Genomic DNA, 14250 nt, shown 5'->3' on the forward strand with positions numbered 1-14250 from the left:
CAGTCCCTCGGGGCCCTGGTGTCAGCACAGGCTGGTTCCTCCTCCGTTCTAGCTTGACTTCCGGCCCTCTCACTGCAGGTGCTAGGGTGCTCTGACCCAAGAGTTTGGGTGTTTTTCCAGCAGAATTGGAGGTGAGAGAAAAACAAAACGCGGAAAGCTGCCACTGTTTGGGTGTTACTGGAAGATAGTGTTTGTCCCTGAGCAGGTGTCAGTCTGGCAGAGTCTTCTGCGAAGGGCCTCAAAGGCCACATGGGAACACGGGGTTTGGGATTCCCAGATTCTCTTCCCCGGTCCTCTGCTCTCTTTACCTGACCTCAGTAGATGGATTCAGAGCCCACATCTGTGAAAGTCTTGGATTTGTCTCTGCTCTCCACGTTGCGCCTGGTTATGGCACCCTCAGGACCTGCTGTTGACTCCGCTGCAAACGAAAAAAAAAAACAACGACAAACCTTCCACTTGGGACACCTCCCCTGTCCTCTCCAATCCAAAAGCGTTTACTTGGAAACTTACGCAACTCCACGGAGGACAAAAGTTAAGCATTAAATCCTGAATTCAGAGTGCAGTTTGTTAAAACACCTTTAGGCAGACCCTAATGCAATTTTCAAAGTAAAACAAACAAACAAAAAGACATCTTTTTCTCAAACCTGACACCACTTTCTCACACGACAGGATGGGGTGAGCCAGACACTGTGTGAGGTCCTGTTAGGGCTCAGGTCCTGCAAGTTGTGGGTCTGCATGGAACATGTGTGTGTACTCAGAATCAGCGTACACATACTGCCTTGTCTACTTTATTCATTTAAATTTTTTCATGTTTATTGCTCTGCATCACAAAATCCCGTACTTCTTCTTATTATTATTTTTGTACTTAATTTCAATTCTCTCTATTAAGTGGAGGACATTAAGACACAATGTGGCCTGCCTTGCCATTTCCGGCCAGGTGGATATTTGAGTTCTTTCCTTGGCGCTGCCCTTCCGTCCATTCAATCCACTCAGCAGATGCTTGTGGAGTTCCTGGGCCTGGCACTGTGCCAGCTGCCACTTCCGCCCATTCCCAAGGCTATTTTTCCACCTCTATATCTTAGCTATTCCTTCATGGCAGTTTTCACGATGGAAAATTTCTTTTAATATTTTACCGTTGTGTATTTATTTGTTTGCTATTATCTCTCTTCCCCGTAGACTGTGAGCGCCAGCAGGGAAAGGATCGTGTCTTTTGTTCATCTAGGCCCATCTGCCTGATACAATGTCCAGCATAGGGAAGGAGCAACAACAACTTGTTGAATCAGTTAATGGGTGAATAAGAGAAGGAGTGAATGACTGAATAGATGAAAGGCACGAATCCAGCCTCAAAGAGCTCACAGTCCCACAAGGGGAATAAGACGTCCACAAATAACCACAGACGAAGGTAAAAGGAGGCAGAGGTTATTTCCAGCTGAGGGCACTAATCAGAAAAGCACCCCTGACTTCCCACAGCTGCTGGACACACCTTAGTACCTATTACTTCTTCTTAAATGGGACTGTGTCCCTGGGGAATAATCCCCAAGGTGGAAATTCCTTAGTAGGTCCGGTTATGTAGACTGTTAGGTACTTCTAGATCGTTCAGAGATCTTAAACCAGTGTAAACAACCCCCCATCAACCACAGGACTACCTGCCTCCCTCGTCCCCCCACCCCTGAGCCCTCCAAGGCCCTCCCTCCATGCTTGAACCCTCTGGCAAACTCTAGGGTCCAACCAGATAAAGGAAGTGAAAACACAATGTACACTGAAACGTGCAACACAAATGTGAAGGATGATGTGACTTGGTTCATTAAATTGGGCTACATCAGGTTGTTTTTTCCTGCCTCTTTTCTTGGTGCCTGTGGACCTCATTCTGGACGGAAGCTCCTTGTGTTCAATACCCCCAGCTTCACTGAACATCTTCTGAGTGGGGACTTGATCGCTGCCCTGCTAGCTTTGCATGAGGAAAGTTCTGTCCATGCCCAGCAGCGCCACTGTCTTTCCCAGATGAGGCTTCTAAAGAGCTTGGCATTTGGGAAGACCTGGGCCTTGAGCAGCCATCACATAGGAGCTGAGAGACTCTGGGCAAACTACTTTGTGTCTTTGATCCTGAATGTCCTCTTATGAATGGGCTTCACACCTCCTATCACCCAGTAATACAGTGCCTGGCACGTGGTGTGTATTCACAAATGTTGATCTCCTTCCCCACCTCTCCTGGAGAAGCCCTTGGGAATCCTCATATAGTATTCTCTAAAGATTTTGACCCAGTGTGCTGAGTGATCAACTTGTGTTGGAAGCAAAGAAGAGGTGGAGTATGTCCGGGGTGCAATCCCAGCCTCTAGCCTCAAGGAAGACAGGACAGAGCTAGTGGTGGGAAGTGTGGTCTCAAGTGACCACAGTGGGGGCAGAAAGAGCTGCCACCAGTCCCTCTTAGGCTGTCCCTAAAACCAGGGCGAGTACGACTGTAAATAATGAGATGGCCCCAAACTCTACGGAGTTGACCCTCAGAGGTGCTCTTGAAGCTTGAAAGAGGCCACTCTCGGATCAAGAGCAGATCTGTAAGTTTCCACAACACAGAGAACCCCAGAGATGGTCAAGTCCAGAAATATGAAGGGCTTTCAATCACACTGAAATTCATGGATTCCAAGACGATGAGGGATTCATCCCGAGCCTTTTGAAGCAGACCTCAGAGATGCTAATCACAGCCTCTCCTCACTGGTCACCATGCAGAGGCCATTGTTGGGCATTCTCTGAACCTGGAGAAGCCAAGGGTCTGGCCTCAGGGTAATGCCCCAAGAAAGGGTGAGCAACTTTCCAGAACTGGAGGGAAAATCCTGAGTCTAATTCAAAGTTTATCTTCTACTAGCAATGAATTATGTATGTGGTCTTCATCACTAAAGGCCCTGAAAACGTCCAGACTGGAGAAAAGAGTCACCAGCATCCACCCCTACATCCTTCAGTTCTTCCCTCTTTGGGTCCAATGGCTGCCATGGTAACCTTTTATAAAATGTATCCCCAGGGGTCCCCAGAGTCTTGTGGGCCCCCAGTTCTGGGGTCAACAGAAGTGGATGTGGTGAGAGGAGAGACGCTTCCCTCGCCTGGCTGGTCCCACCTGTTCTTGGCAGTAACCTGCCTGGTGGGGAGCCTCAACCACACCTCATTTGCAGCCACCTTGTGTGGCTCTTGAGCATTCCCCAACTTGGGCTCCTGTACCCTCACTCCTAGAGGAGGCCTGAGGCTTCTCTCATGGTCCACAGTTCACAGACAAGCCCCCCCAGCATTAGCTAGCAGCCTTTCATGAGGAGTTCCACATCAGCGCCCCTTTCCCTGGGTGACATAGGAGAAAGGAGTGGAGGGGGAGGCAGAAGGCATGTGGGGCTCAGAGACTCTCCTCTACTTCCTGCCTGGCCCATCCTCTTTGATGGAGCTGGAAGGTGTCCCCACCTTCCACAGAGCCTGTACCTTTGATGGCACGTCACTCTGATCTTCCCACAGTCCTGCCTAGAGAACAGCTGCCACAGGTCCCAGTGCCCTCCCAGCAGATAATGAATCGGGGCTCGGTTGGGCAATGGTTCAAGAATGATGGGAGAAAAGAGAGCCCTATTTCTGGTCCTAAAAGGTGGAGGGAGCAAGGCTCAAGTACTCATATTCTCAACCACAGGAGTGTGACTTTCCAACATTGGTTGCCAACACCAGAACCAACCTCCTCTAGAAGGGTTTGCTTGTTCATTGGTTTGTTTTATGAGGGAAATGTGTTCTTTCCTGCTTTTATCCCGGAGGGTGATTTGATGCTGGTGACCTGTAGATGCTGAAATAGCCTGACCCTGGCACCAGCAGACTGGAAGGCAGGCAGCTTTACCTTCCTGGCCCTATCCTTGCCCTGTTCTGTGGTCTCCAACATGCACCCCGTGTCTCTAGACAATTCTCACCTAGTAAATGAGGGACAACAACCTGCCCCCTTAGGGGGCACAAAATGAGGCAAAGAGAGCCTTGTGATTAGAGGCAGGCTCTCTGTGTTCAGAGGGATGTAGAAGGTAAAGGAACTGAGTGGCACCCACCCCGTCTGCTTTGAGAAAGGGCTTTGCATGAGGCAACTTGGGAAGAGCCAGCCTTTGAGATCTGCTGCCTTGGCAGAGCAAGCCAGTGCAAGTCAGCCTCTCTGAGCCTCAGTCTCTTCCTCTGTACATGGGGCGATAACACCTCCTTCACAAGATGTTTGTGAGGGTCAAATGTGAGAATGCACAGGCATGCTCATCACAGCCTGATAAGTTCTATGTAAATATTAAATAAAGGAGAAGAAAGAGGAGGGAGGAGACTACGGTGACTCGAGCAAGCATCTTTCAGGGTGCTGTACCTTGAGTTCCAGTTCTGGGGACGAGACTCAAGCCTTCACGGTCTCTTCCAACTTTGGGTTTCTCTGATGGTGGCAGGGCGGTGGGAGGAAGCACTTGTGGTCTGTGTCTGTTCCTTGGATTTCTGATTCTTGTCCAAGAAGCATCCACACCTCAAGTTTTGGTCCTTTGCCCCGCCTGGCCGGGGGTGGGGGGGGGGGGGGGGGGGGGTGGGGGGAGGGCCTGTGTGGGGCTGGTGCCCTCTAGTGGTTAGTGTCAGCACTTCATCCAGCTGCCTTAGGCCAGACCAAGTGGTGGGATGGCCGCAGGATAGTGATAAAGGTGGAGGTCGCATCTGGAGCTGAACTGGGCCCTAGCACCACAGAACATATTGCTCTCCTTGGCCCCCTTTCCCAACACACACATTCTCTGTGGTGGGTGGAGGGGAGCAGTGCGGGGAGGAGGAAAGGGATAGAATGAGGAAGGGGTCAGCAGAGCTCTCAAGGCCCAGCCGTCCTGACACAGCCCTCCTTTTGGGGACCAGGTTGGGACCTCCTCGCCTTGATGGACAACTCCACAGTGAGATCCTGCCAGAGCACGCCTGAACTCAGACTACTCCCTTCTGCCACTCCCCCTTAATAAGAGGACAGATTGGTGGTCTCTCTGGCTGAGACCCTGTGTGTACAACCTCCCAGGGCTGGTGACAGTGGGGAGGGGAAGATGATAAGCCTGGGGGACATGACCCAAGAGAGGAGCGGGTACAGGATGAGTGGGAGGAGGTTCTAAATTATCCATCAGCAGAGGCCCATCAGTGGCCCCATGCATAAATGTATAGAGAAAATAGGTGGGGGCCGAGGGGAGAGAGAAGGAGCCTGGGCATAAAAAGGGCCCGCAGGGGACCGATTCCAGGTTCCTAGGACCCAGCTCCCCAAACGGCTCAGGGACCTGTGGACAGCTCACCCAACTGCGATGGCTGCAGGTAAGCGCCTCTAAAATCCCCCTGGGCTTGGCATCTACTGAGGGGTGACAGGGGGCCCTGCAGATGGATGACGGCACTAACCCTGGGCTTTGGGGCTCCTGAATGTGAGCACAGACATTTGGCCAAGTTTAGAATGCTCTCAGTCCCTGTGGGAAGGAGGGGGAGGAAAGAAGTTTCCCTGAGGGAGGGAGAGGTCTGGCAGGAGACCCAGGCCTCCGGCTCTCTGCCCGCCACCCTCCATGTGTTTCTCTAGGCCCTCGGACCTCCGTGCTCCTGGCTTTCGCCCTGCTCTGCCTGCCCTGGCCTCAGGATGTGGGCGCCTTCCCCGCCATGCCGTTGTCTAGCCTGTTTGCCAACGCTGTGCTCCGGGCCCAGCACCTGCACCAACTGGCTGCTGACACCTACAAAGAGTTTGTAAGCTTCCCAGGGATGGGTGCTCATGGGGGGTGGCAGGAAGGGGTGAATTCCCCGCCGTGGGACATAATGAGAAGAAACTGACAAGTTCAGGGTTATTTTATCCAAGCGAAGATGCTCTCTGGTGAGCATAAACTGAGGAGGGGTTCCAAAGAATCTCGGTGATGAGAACCGTGCACCAGCTTAGACCCCGGTGGGCGTTCTTTCTCCCAGGAGCGCGCCTACATCCCCGAGGGACAGAGATACTCGATCCAGAACGCCCAGGCTGCCTTCTGCTTCTCCGAGACCATCCCGGCCCCCACGGGCAAGGATGAGGCCCAGCAGAGATCTGTGAGTGGCCCTGCCCAGGAAGAGGGGCCTCCCTCTTTCTAAGAAGGCCGCCCTTTCGCTCCCCGGGCCCTGGGCGGCCTTGTCCCCTAGGTGGCGGAGCAGGGCCGAGGGTGTAGGGTGACGGGGTAAGGCCCGCGGGCAGAGCGGGGCCTAGAGCGGCTGCCCTGCGCCTGCGCACCCACTGCGCCCCTCCCCGCAGGACATGGAGCTGCTCCGCTTCTCGCTGCTGCTCATCCAGTCGTGGCTCGGGCCCGTGCAGTTGCTCAGCAGGGTCTTCACCAACAGCCTGGTGTTTGGCACCTCGGACCGCGTCTATGAGAAGCTGAGGGACCTAGAGGAAGGCATCCAGGCCCTGATGCGGGTGGGGATGGCGTTGCGGGTCCCCCTCTCCTGGGTCTGGAGGCCCCTCTGGCTTAGCTGAGGGGTGGGGGCTTACATAGGCTGGGGAAGACAGATCTCGACGCCCTCTTTGTAGCTGTCCAGCCCTGACCCAGGAAAGATCTGACTCTTCATTTCCCCTCTTGAATCCTCCCTGCCTTTCTCTAAGCCCGGGAAGGGAAGGTGGAAATGGAGGGGGAGGGGAGGGAGCAGCTTGCAAGTTCTCGGCCTCTCTTTTCTCCTTCTCTTCTGCAGGAGCTGGAAGACGGCAGCCCCCGGGCTGGGCAGATCCTCAAGCAAACCTACGACAAGTTTGACACAAACTTGCGCAGTGATGATGCACTGCTCAAGAACTACGGGCTGCTCTCCTGCTTCAAGAAGGACCTGCACAAGGCTGAGACGTACCTGCGGGTCATGAAGTGTCGCCGCTTCGTGGAAAGCAGCTGTGCCTTCTAGTGCTGGGCTTCTCTGTTACCCCTCCTCAGTGCCTCCCTTGATCCTGGAGAGTGCCCCTCTAGTGCCTACCCATCTTTCCTAATAAAATAAAATTGCATCATATTGTCTGAGTAGGTGTTGTTCTATTCCAGGATGGATGGGGGCAGTACCGGGCAAGGGACAGGTTGGGAAGACAACCTGTAGGGATCTTGTGCCATCTATTGGGAACCAAGACACTGAACAATAACTGACCCAGTTCTTCCTGGGCTAGAAAGAAGCTGACACATTCACTCCTCTCTGTTACACACCAAGTCCACTCCCCAGGTCGGTGGGCCCAATTTGCTGGGCAGTCATAGGTCAGGACCACCCCCAGAAGGTACTTGGGAGCATTCCTTCCTCCCCCACCAGCACACCACCACCAAACCTAGGCTCCAGGAGTGGGATGAAATGAAAGCAAGACAGGCTATGAAGTACAGAAGCAAAACACCCCAACATGCGAGAAAACCATGAGAGAATTCATAGAATTACTTCTGTGCATAAAATTTAAGGTGAATACACATGAGGCCCACCTACTCTTGGGAAATGGGAACAGCGCAAAAATGGCTTTGAGGGGCCAGAGTGGTGGCACAGCAGTTAAGTTTGCACACTCCACTTGGGCCGCCTGGGGTTCCCTGGTTCAGATCCCGGGTGCAGACCTATGCACTGCTTGCCAAGTCATGCTGTGGCAGGTGTCCCATATATAAAGTAGAGGAAGATGGGCACAGATGTTAGCTCAAGGCCAGTCTTCCTCAGCAAAAAGAGGAGGATTGGCAGTAGATGTTAGCTCAGGATTAATATCCGCCCCCCCAAAAGAAGAAAAAATGGTTTTGGGACAAACAGAACCAGAATGTTTGAGATCTGAACTAGGAAGTAGAAAAGATTCTAAATTGGGGGTTGCAAATTCAGTGCCAACAGGTGCCAGGTAGATAACTACATACGTAATGAGGATTGGATGTGAAGGGGTAAATCGCAACTGACACTCAGCCTCCTGGTGAGGGAGACAACACAGAGGAATGGGACCACAGCAACCTGAAGAACTCAGGCCCCAGCGAAGGAGGGGCCCGTCCAGCTGTTTCACCATTCAAGGCTGCAGGAGCAGGGCTGCCAGAGTTTCTGATTCTTCAAGACACACAGGATATCCAGCCTTTCATATGAAATCTAATTTTTAAACATTGGCAGCTAATTCATACTGAAAACATTTTAAGGGCAAAAATTAACCCAAACACATTTGGTCTTCAAGCTGTCAGTGAACAATTTGTTCTAAGAGTGATGGTTTGGGATAACTTGATATGTATAAGGGAAAGAATCAGAAAGACTTGGACTTGAATTTTGTGAATAAATTATTTAACATCCCTGAGACCTGGTTTCCTTGCATGTAAAATGGAGATAATAATATATTGCCATACAAGGATTATGTGTGGATGAAATGATGTTTCTGAAGTGATTGACACATTATAGCACTCAAGAAATTGCTGCTGTTTTTGCGTGGAATTTTAGAGTGTTCCACGCTTTCTGATGAAATGTTTAAATACTTGTTATTAAATCGTACTCTGTTTTCCTAGTAACATCTCAAATGTTTCTTCCCTTTTTATTTCCAAATGAACTTCAAAGGGCAGTGATGAACACTTTACAGTTTTTAGGCACCCAAGCACCTCGGCTAAATAACTAGTGACCTGTAAATCCGTACTTAGATGCTCCTTAAAGTAACTCTATTATCCAAACATGATTTTACTAAGCAAATAATTCTGTTACAATGCAAGTAAATCAACCTCCTAATTAATCTTCCTGAAAAGTTCAGATTTTTATATGCTACAATGAATTTTCTTTAAAACAGGATCTACCTGTACTCATTTTGGATATTTTATATTTAGTAATGTAAATGTCAACTTGAGGGGTGGTTGAACGTTGGAATAATAAGAACCTTGGAGCTCCATTTCTTAGCTCAGAAACCATTTGTCTGCCTTAGGTCATTCTTTTATTGTCTGACTTTAAAATCATGGAGTTTTGGAGTTAGAAGGGCCTCATAGATCATCTTAATTCCTTCTAATTTGAGAATCTTACTCTATAGCATCCCTTACAGACGGCATTCACTTGTGCAGCACTACTGTCAAAGGGATCTCTATTTCACAGGGCAACTTACTCTATTAAACCACTCTGTTTTCAGAAAAGTAAAAATTTCAGAAAAATTTTTTACATTAAGCTGAAATCAATACCCCTGTAATATCCCTCATGTAGCCTTAGAATTATTTGGAAATCTCACGATCTTTAGAAGTTGATGAAATGAGCACAAATATAATTATCTCTTGGCTTGAATAAGTGTTTTAAAAGGAAATATGAGCCATCTTGAGAAGTGTTTGTTGAATGAATGTGGCAAGAGAGGGGTGCCTACAGAGGGTTGTTGTAGCTACTGGCAAGAGGGTTCTAAAATGGGGTTGTCATGACAGCAGTGGACTGCAGGGGGAGCCACACTCCAGAGAGCATCCACTCAGCTCCTTCTGGGTATAGCTGAATGGACTCCACCACTGCTGGTTGGGAATAACAAAGATGCTAGTTGATTTCACAAAATTTTAGAATTTAAAAAGACCTTAAAGATCATCTACTCTAAACTCTTTGATTTGCCAACTGTTATTCTGCCTTTCAACTCTTCAATTAGGCAGTGGATAGCAACCTCCATTGCAAATTAGAAATGCAGGGGTTTTTGCAGTAGTCTCCACTCCCTGAGAGTCTGATATAATTGCTCTGAGATGGACAAGAGTATTTTTAAAAGATCCCCGAGTGAGATGGTTGAGAACCACTGAGTGAGGGACCACAAAGATGAAATACATGTGTCCATAGCTTTTGTATTGGTAAAAAGGGGCAAAAGGAGATGAGAGACCTGGGCCAGTTGTGGCTCTCTCTGTTTCTAATTTTAACCAATTATTTAAAAAAGTTCTAGTAAGCCAATAACCAAGACATATACTGTATAATTCCTCTCATATGAGGTACTTAGAGTAGTCAAATTCATAGAGACAGAAAGTAGAGCGGTGGTTACCAGGGACTGGGAGGAGAGGGAATAGGAAGTTGCTGTGTAATGGGTACAGAGTTTCGGTTTTGCAAGATGAAAAGAGTTCTGGAGATTGGTTATGCAACAGTGTGAATGTATTTGACATTACTGAACTGTACACTTAAAATGGTAAATTTTATTTTATGTATTTTTTACCACAATTTAATTTTTTATTGAAGTATAGTTGACACATAACATTATATTGGTTTCGGGTGTACAACACACTGATTCGATATTTGTATACAGTGCAAAAAGATCACCACAAGTCTAGTTAACATCTGTCACCACACACAGTTACCAATTTTTTTCCTGTGATGAGAACTTTTACGATCTACTCTCTTAGCAACTTTCAAATATGCAATGCAGTATTAACTATAGTCACCTTGCTGTATATTACATCCAGATTAGTGAGATTTGCACAAGAAAGAGTTAACAGGCAAAGCTCAAGTAATCCTAGACCCCTGGAATAATGTTTCTCTGACTCCATGTAATCTTTTAAATTTACTCCAACCTAAAATGACCACTTCTGAATTTCTTCCATCAGCATTGCTGAAACACATGCTATAGGTTTTGGCCCTTAATACACAGCTGAGAGCAGAACTGACACTTTCCTCTTTCTTCACAAGTCCTGTTTAGGATTATGGGACCTGAGCTTCTGGGCCAAGCAAACATGATGCTTTCCTTGCAGCTTCTTTAATTCTGAAGGCCCTGGCAAGGCTGAGAAACACTTTGAGTGCTACTACTCTTAGGGTCACCAACTCATCCCGGTTTGCATGAGACTTTCCCAATTTTGGCGCTGAAAGTTTCATGCCCCAGGAACCCCTCAGCTCAATACAAACTGTGATTACTAGTAGTCCTAAATCCTAGGGAACATGACAAGGGGTAAAGCAGAGGAAGGAAGAGGAAAAGGAACAGAAAAAGAGGAAGAAAGAACACAATGAAGATGAGAAAGGAGGTATCAAGGGTGTATAAGACTTTTGATGACCCTCAAAGGTGGTCATGGATTTCTGACTCTTGCTTTGAGTTTATTACAATTATGGTTATGATTACCACCAGCATTATTAGTGTAATAAAAACTAATACTTTTGAACACATGTATACAACAACACGCTAGTGTTTTTAGAAATACTATGTCATTTCTTTCCAACTATAATCCTATAATAGGCAAATATTATGATTATCCCTGTAGAAAGAAACCCCACAAAGATTTAACTTGTGTTTTCTCAGGTGTAAAACAACACCTGAAAGTCACTTTGACTTTCTTAAGAGGATAAATTTTTGGACTATTAAAGGTAGCTCTCTTCCCCTGGAGATAGTCAAGGTGGCTGCAGTTAAGTGTGAGCTAGTTGCTCTATTGTTCAGAAAAAGAGCAAGATAGAAACCTTTTAGGGGGTGGGGCCCCCTGGAGACAATGAAGGCAGCTACCCTTATAAGGGTGGGCAGAGATCAACTCTATTATTCTGGAAAAGAGAAGGTAATGAGACCCTTTGTGCTTTAAGAATGGACTGAGGGGGCCACATGATCTCTGGTTGTGTGGATGCCTGCGGAGGGAAAGGGAACAGAGGTTCCAAGTCTACAAGGGGAAGAGGAAGGGCCTCGGCCAAATCTGAGGAGCCTTGGAGGACAGCAAATCCAAAGTACTGAGCTCTAAGAACTGTAACCCTGGAAATCCATGCAAGGAGTCCCCCCTGGCTGGAACAAGACCTGAGGAAGCAGTTTGGTCTCTCTGAAAGATCCATGGCAGCCGATCCAAGAACCTGGATCCCCAGAACTGAAAGGTTGGATGGCCTGTGTAGGACACTCAGTCAACAGTGACACCATGTGGCAGTGAGAAGCCAAGGCAGGAGCAGGCTAAGCCTCCAGACTCTCCCTGGTGGATCCAAGAAGTCTGATGACCCCCTTCCTCCCTCCTGTTTAGGATTTACTGTGCCTCAGGGCACTGGGGCCTTGAAGTGGGGTTTGCAGACGTGGGACAACTACAGACCTGATGCAACTGATCCCAACACGCTGAGATGGCTGGAGATTCCTGGATTAGGCTGCTCTGTACTCCTCTCTTAAACCTGCTTCCTAATTTATTTCCCCAAGTGCTCCATTCAGAAAAGTGAATAACTTACATCACTCACATGATGAGAGAGCAGTGGCTACTATATTTATGGAAAAATTGAGGCTGAGAAGGTCATTTTGGGGGATGCCATTTTGCAAAATCTAACAAAATATTTCCAATCTCCCTCCAGGAAGCCTTGCTTGATCCTGTCATCCTTGCTGTCATAGGAGTGAAGGCACAATAGTAATTTCCTGTTGACTTGCTCTAGCTTTCCTCATAGACTGCAAGCCTGTAGAAGGCAGAGACAGTGTTTTGTTCACTATTGTGTCCCCACTGCCTTGTTTGTGTTTAACCGAAAGTGTTATTTTTATACTTAATCTGTAACCCAGACTCAGGGAAGGTCTGGGAAGAATGGGAGAATTTTTTCACTTTGATGCCTAATGCTGTGTTCATTCTAGCTAGTGTCTACAATTTGGAAGGCTGTGGACCTCTCTCTGTCTAGAAGTCTGAACTTTTGTTTTGAGGGCAGGTCAAACAGGCTGCTGCCCTGAGCTAATACACCACCTGCCCTGGGCTGGCTATTTATGCTACTAACTTGACATTCTTTTAGAAATTGTACTCAAAATGCAACCATGTGGCTTAATAAAGCTTTCAGCAATGACACAGAAGAGAAACACTTTCAGATATCATAAAATCACTTTTATTTTTACCATATTCAGCATTTTGGTGACCCATACATGACTGATTTGGGAGAAAAGATCTGGTTTTTTAATTCCTCGTGCCTCCTCTAGGGGTGAATAAACTCTTTCCAAAGAACAGAGAAGGAGGCTGAATCATAAAATCATATGATAAGTATTGTCACAGGAGAATTCCTCCTGAAGCTTAAAGGAAATAGTTTTCAGACATATGAAAATATATACTTCTTTATGGAAAGGAAGAATAAATATTGGAACTCTACTCTGAGGGTCTGTTAGGCAAAAAATTAATATGTTGAAGGTGAATTCATAGTTGATTACTCTGTAATGGATTATGAAAAGGAATTCAGAGATGTTTGGAGCCCTTAACCCATGAGGCCAATTACATGGATGAATTCTACCTTCCACTTCAGGGACAGAACACTGGGCTAGGTAGGTTAGCTGCCTGTATGACTAAAAATGGAATTTCTTAAGACTTTTATACTCCTCCATGGCACACAATAGGTGGTTAGTGAGTTGAAGCCTAACCAGCCACCGACCCTTAATGATGTGAGCTCTTGGGGTGGCATTCCAGAGCCCCAGGTTAGGGCAGCAGGGGAATGTGTAAGCAGGAATAGGGTGCTGATTCTTAGTGCTTTGTTTGGTACTCACTCCCTTCGAAGTCCTGTCCCTGGACTAAGAAGCTGATTCCCACTTAGTCATGAGGAAACCATGAGAAATGAGGTACATTTCTGAGATTTTTCCGACTATCTCTTCAGTCTGATGTTTGGCAGCAAAGGGCAGTGGGAATGGGGGTGATGATGCAAGGGCAGGGTCTTCTTTCGTGAATCTAAGAGTGGACTGATTAAGCACACAGCAACAGCAAGAGGCCCTCTCACTAGCTGAACATTGAGACTGAAATTGCTAGTGCCTAGAGTGAATTCAGAGGAGCTGAGTTGTGCATTCATTGCATACGAGGGACATGGGGGCCGGAAACACTTGTTTTACGGGACCACAGAACACAAAGAGTAATGTCTCTTCCCTTCCTCTCTATGGCATCTTCCCTCCCTTAAGAATCTCCAGTAGCAGAGGGCACCTTCAACCAAACAGCTGTTTCTATTTAACAATTACGTGCATTGCACTTTTCTGCCTGTTGAACAGCAAATTGGCTTTCCTCCTCTTTGTTCTTCTCTTTCTGCCTATAGGGCAATTTCCACTTCTCTATTTTGCAGGGCTGTTAGTTCAAAAACACTGACAGAGTGATTACACTCACTTCGAGGGCAACAATAAAAATGACAAAGATAGTGGAGCTGATTCCTTCTTCCAGACCGGCCCAAACGCAGAAGACAGAGAACTGGGAGAGTGCAAGGGCAAGAGAATTACCCCACCCTAGCCCACGAAGCCTACTTCTCACCCTCCCCAGCCCACTGTAACCTTTCTTCTTTCCATGTTTGGATAAGAATCCCTAATCCTTGGGAGTTTTCCCTCCTGGGCCTGGCAGCAGGGGAGCTGCAGTCACCTTTTGTGTGTGGGGGGAAGATTGGTTTTTGTGAGGAAGATCGGCCCTGAGCTAACATTCGTGCCCATCT

General features: G+C 47.7%; 1 protein-coding gene across 1 annotated transcript; it reads left to right on the forward strand.

Annotated features, from left to right (window-relative positions):
• The first annotated feature begins 4869 nt into the window (after positions 1-4869).
• On the forward strand, positions 4870-6984 carry LOC103549756 (somatotropin). Its single transcript, XM_008518294.2, has 5 exons — positions 4870-5304; positions 5558-5718; positions 5932-6048; positions 6248-6409; positions 6682-6984. Exons 1-5 carry the CDS (start codon positions 5295-5297, stop codon positions 6880-6882), a joined length of 651 nt encoding a protein of 216 aa, XP_008516516.1. The 5' UTR covers positions 4870-5294; the 3' UTR covers positions 6883-6984.
• Positions 6985-14250: the final 7266 nt, after the last annotated feature.

This window comes from Equus przewalskii, chromosome 10 (assembly GCF_037783145.1).
Source record: "Equus przewalskii isolate Varuska chromosome 10, EquPr2, whole genome shotgun sequence".
Lineage (NCBI taxonomy): Eukaryota > Metazoa > Chordata > Mammalia > Perissodactyla > Equidae > Equus > Equus przewalskii.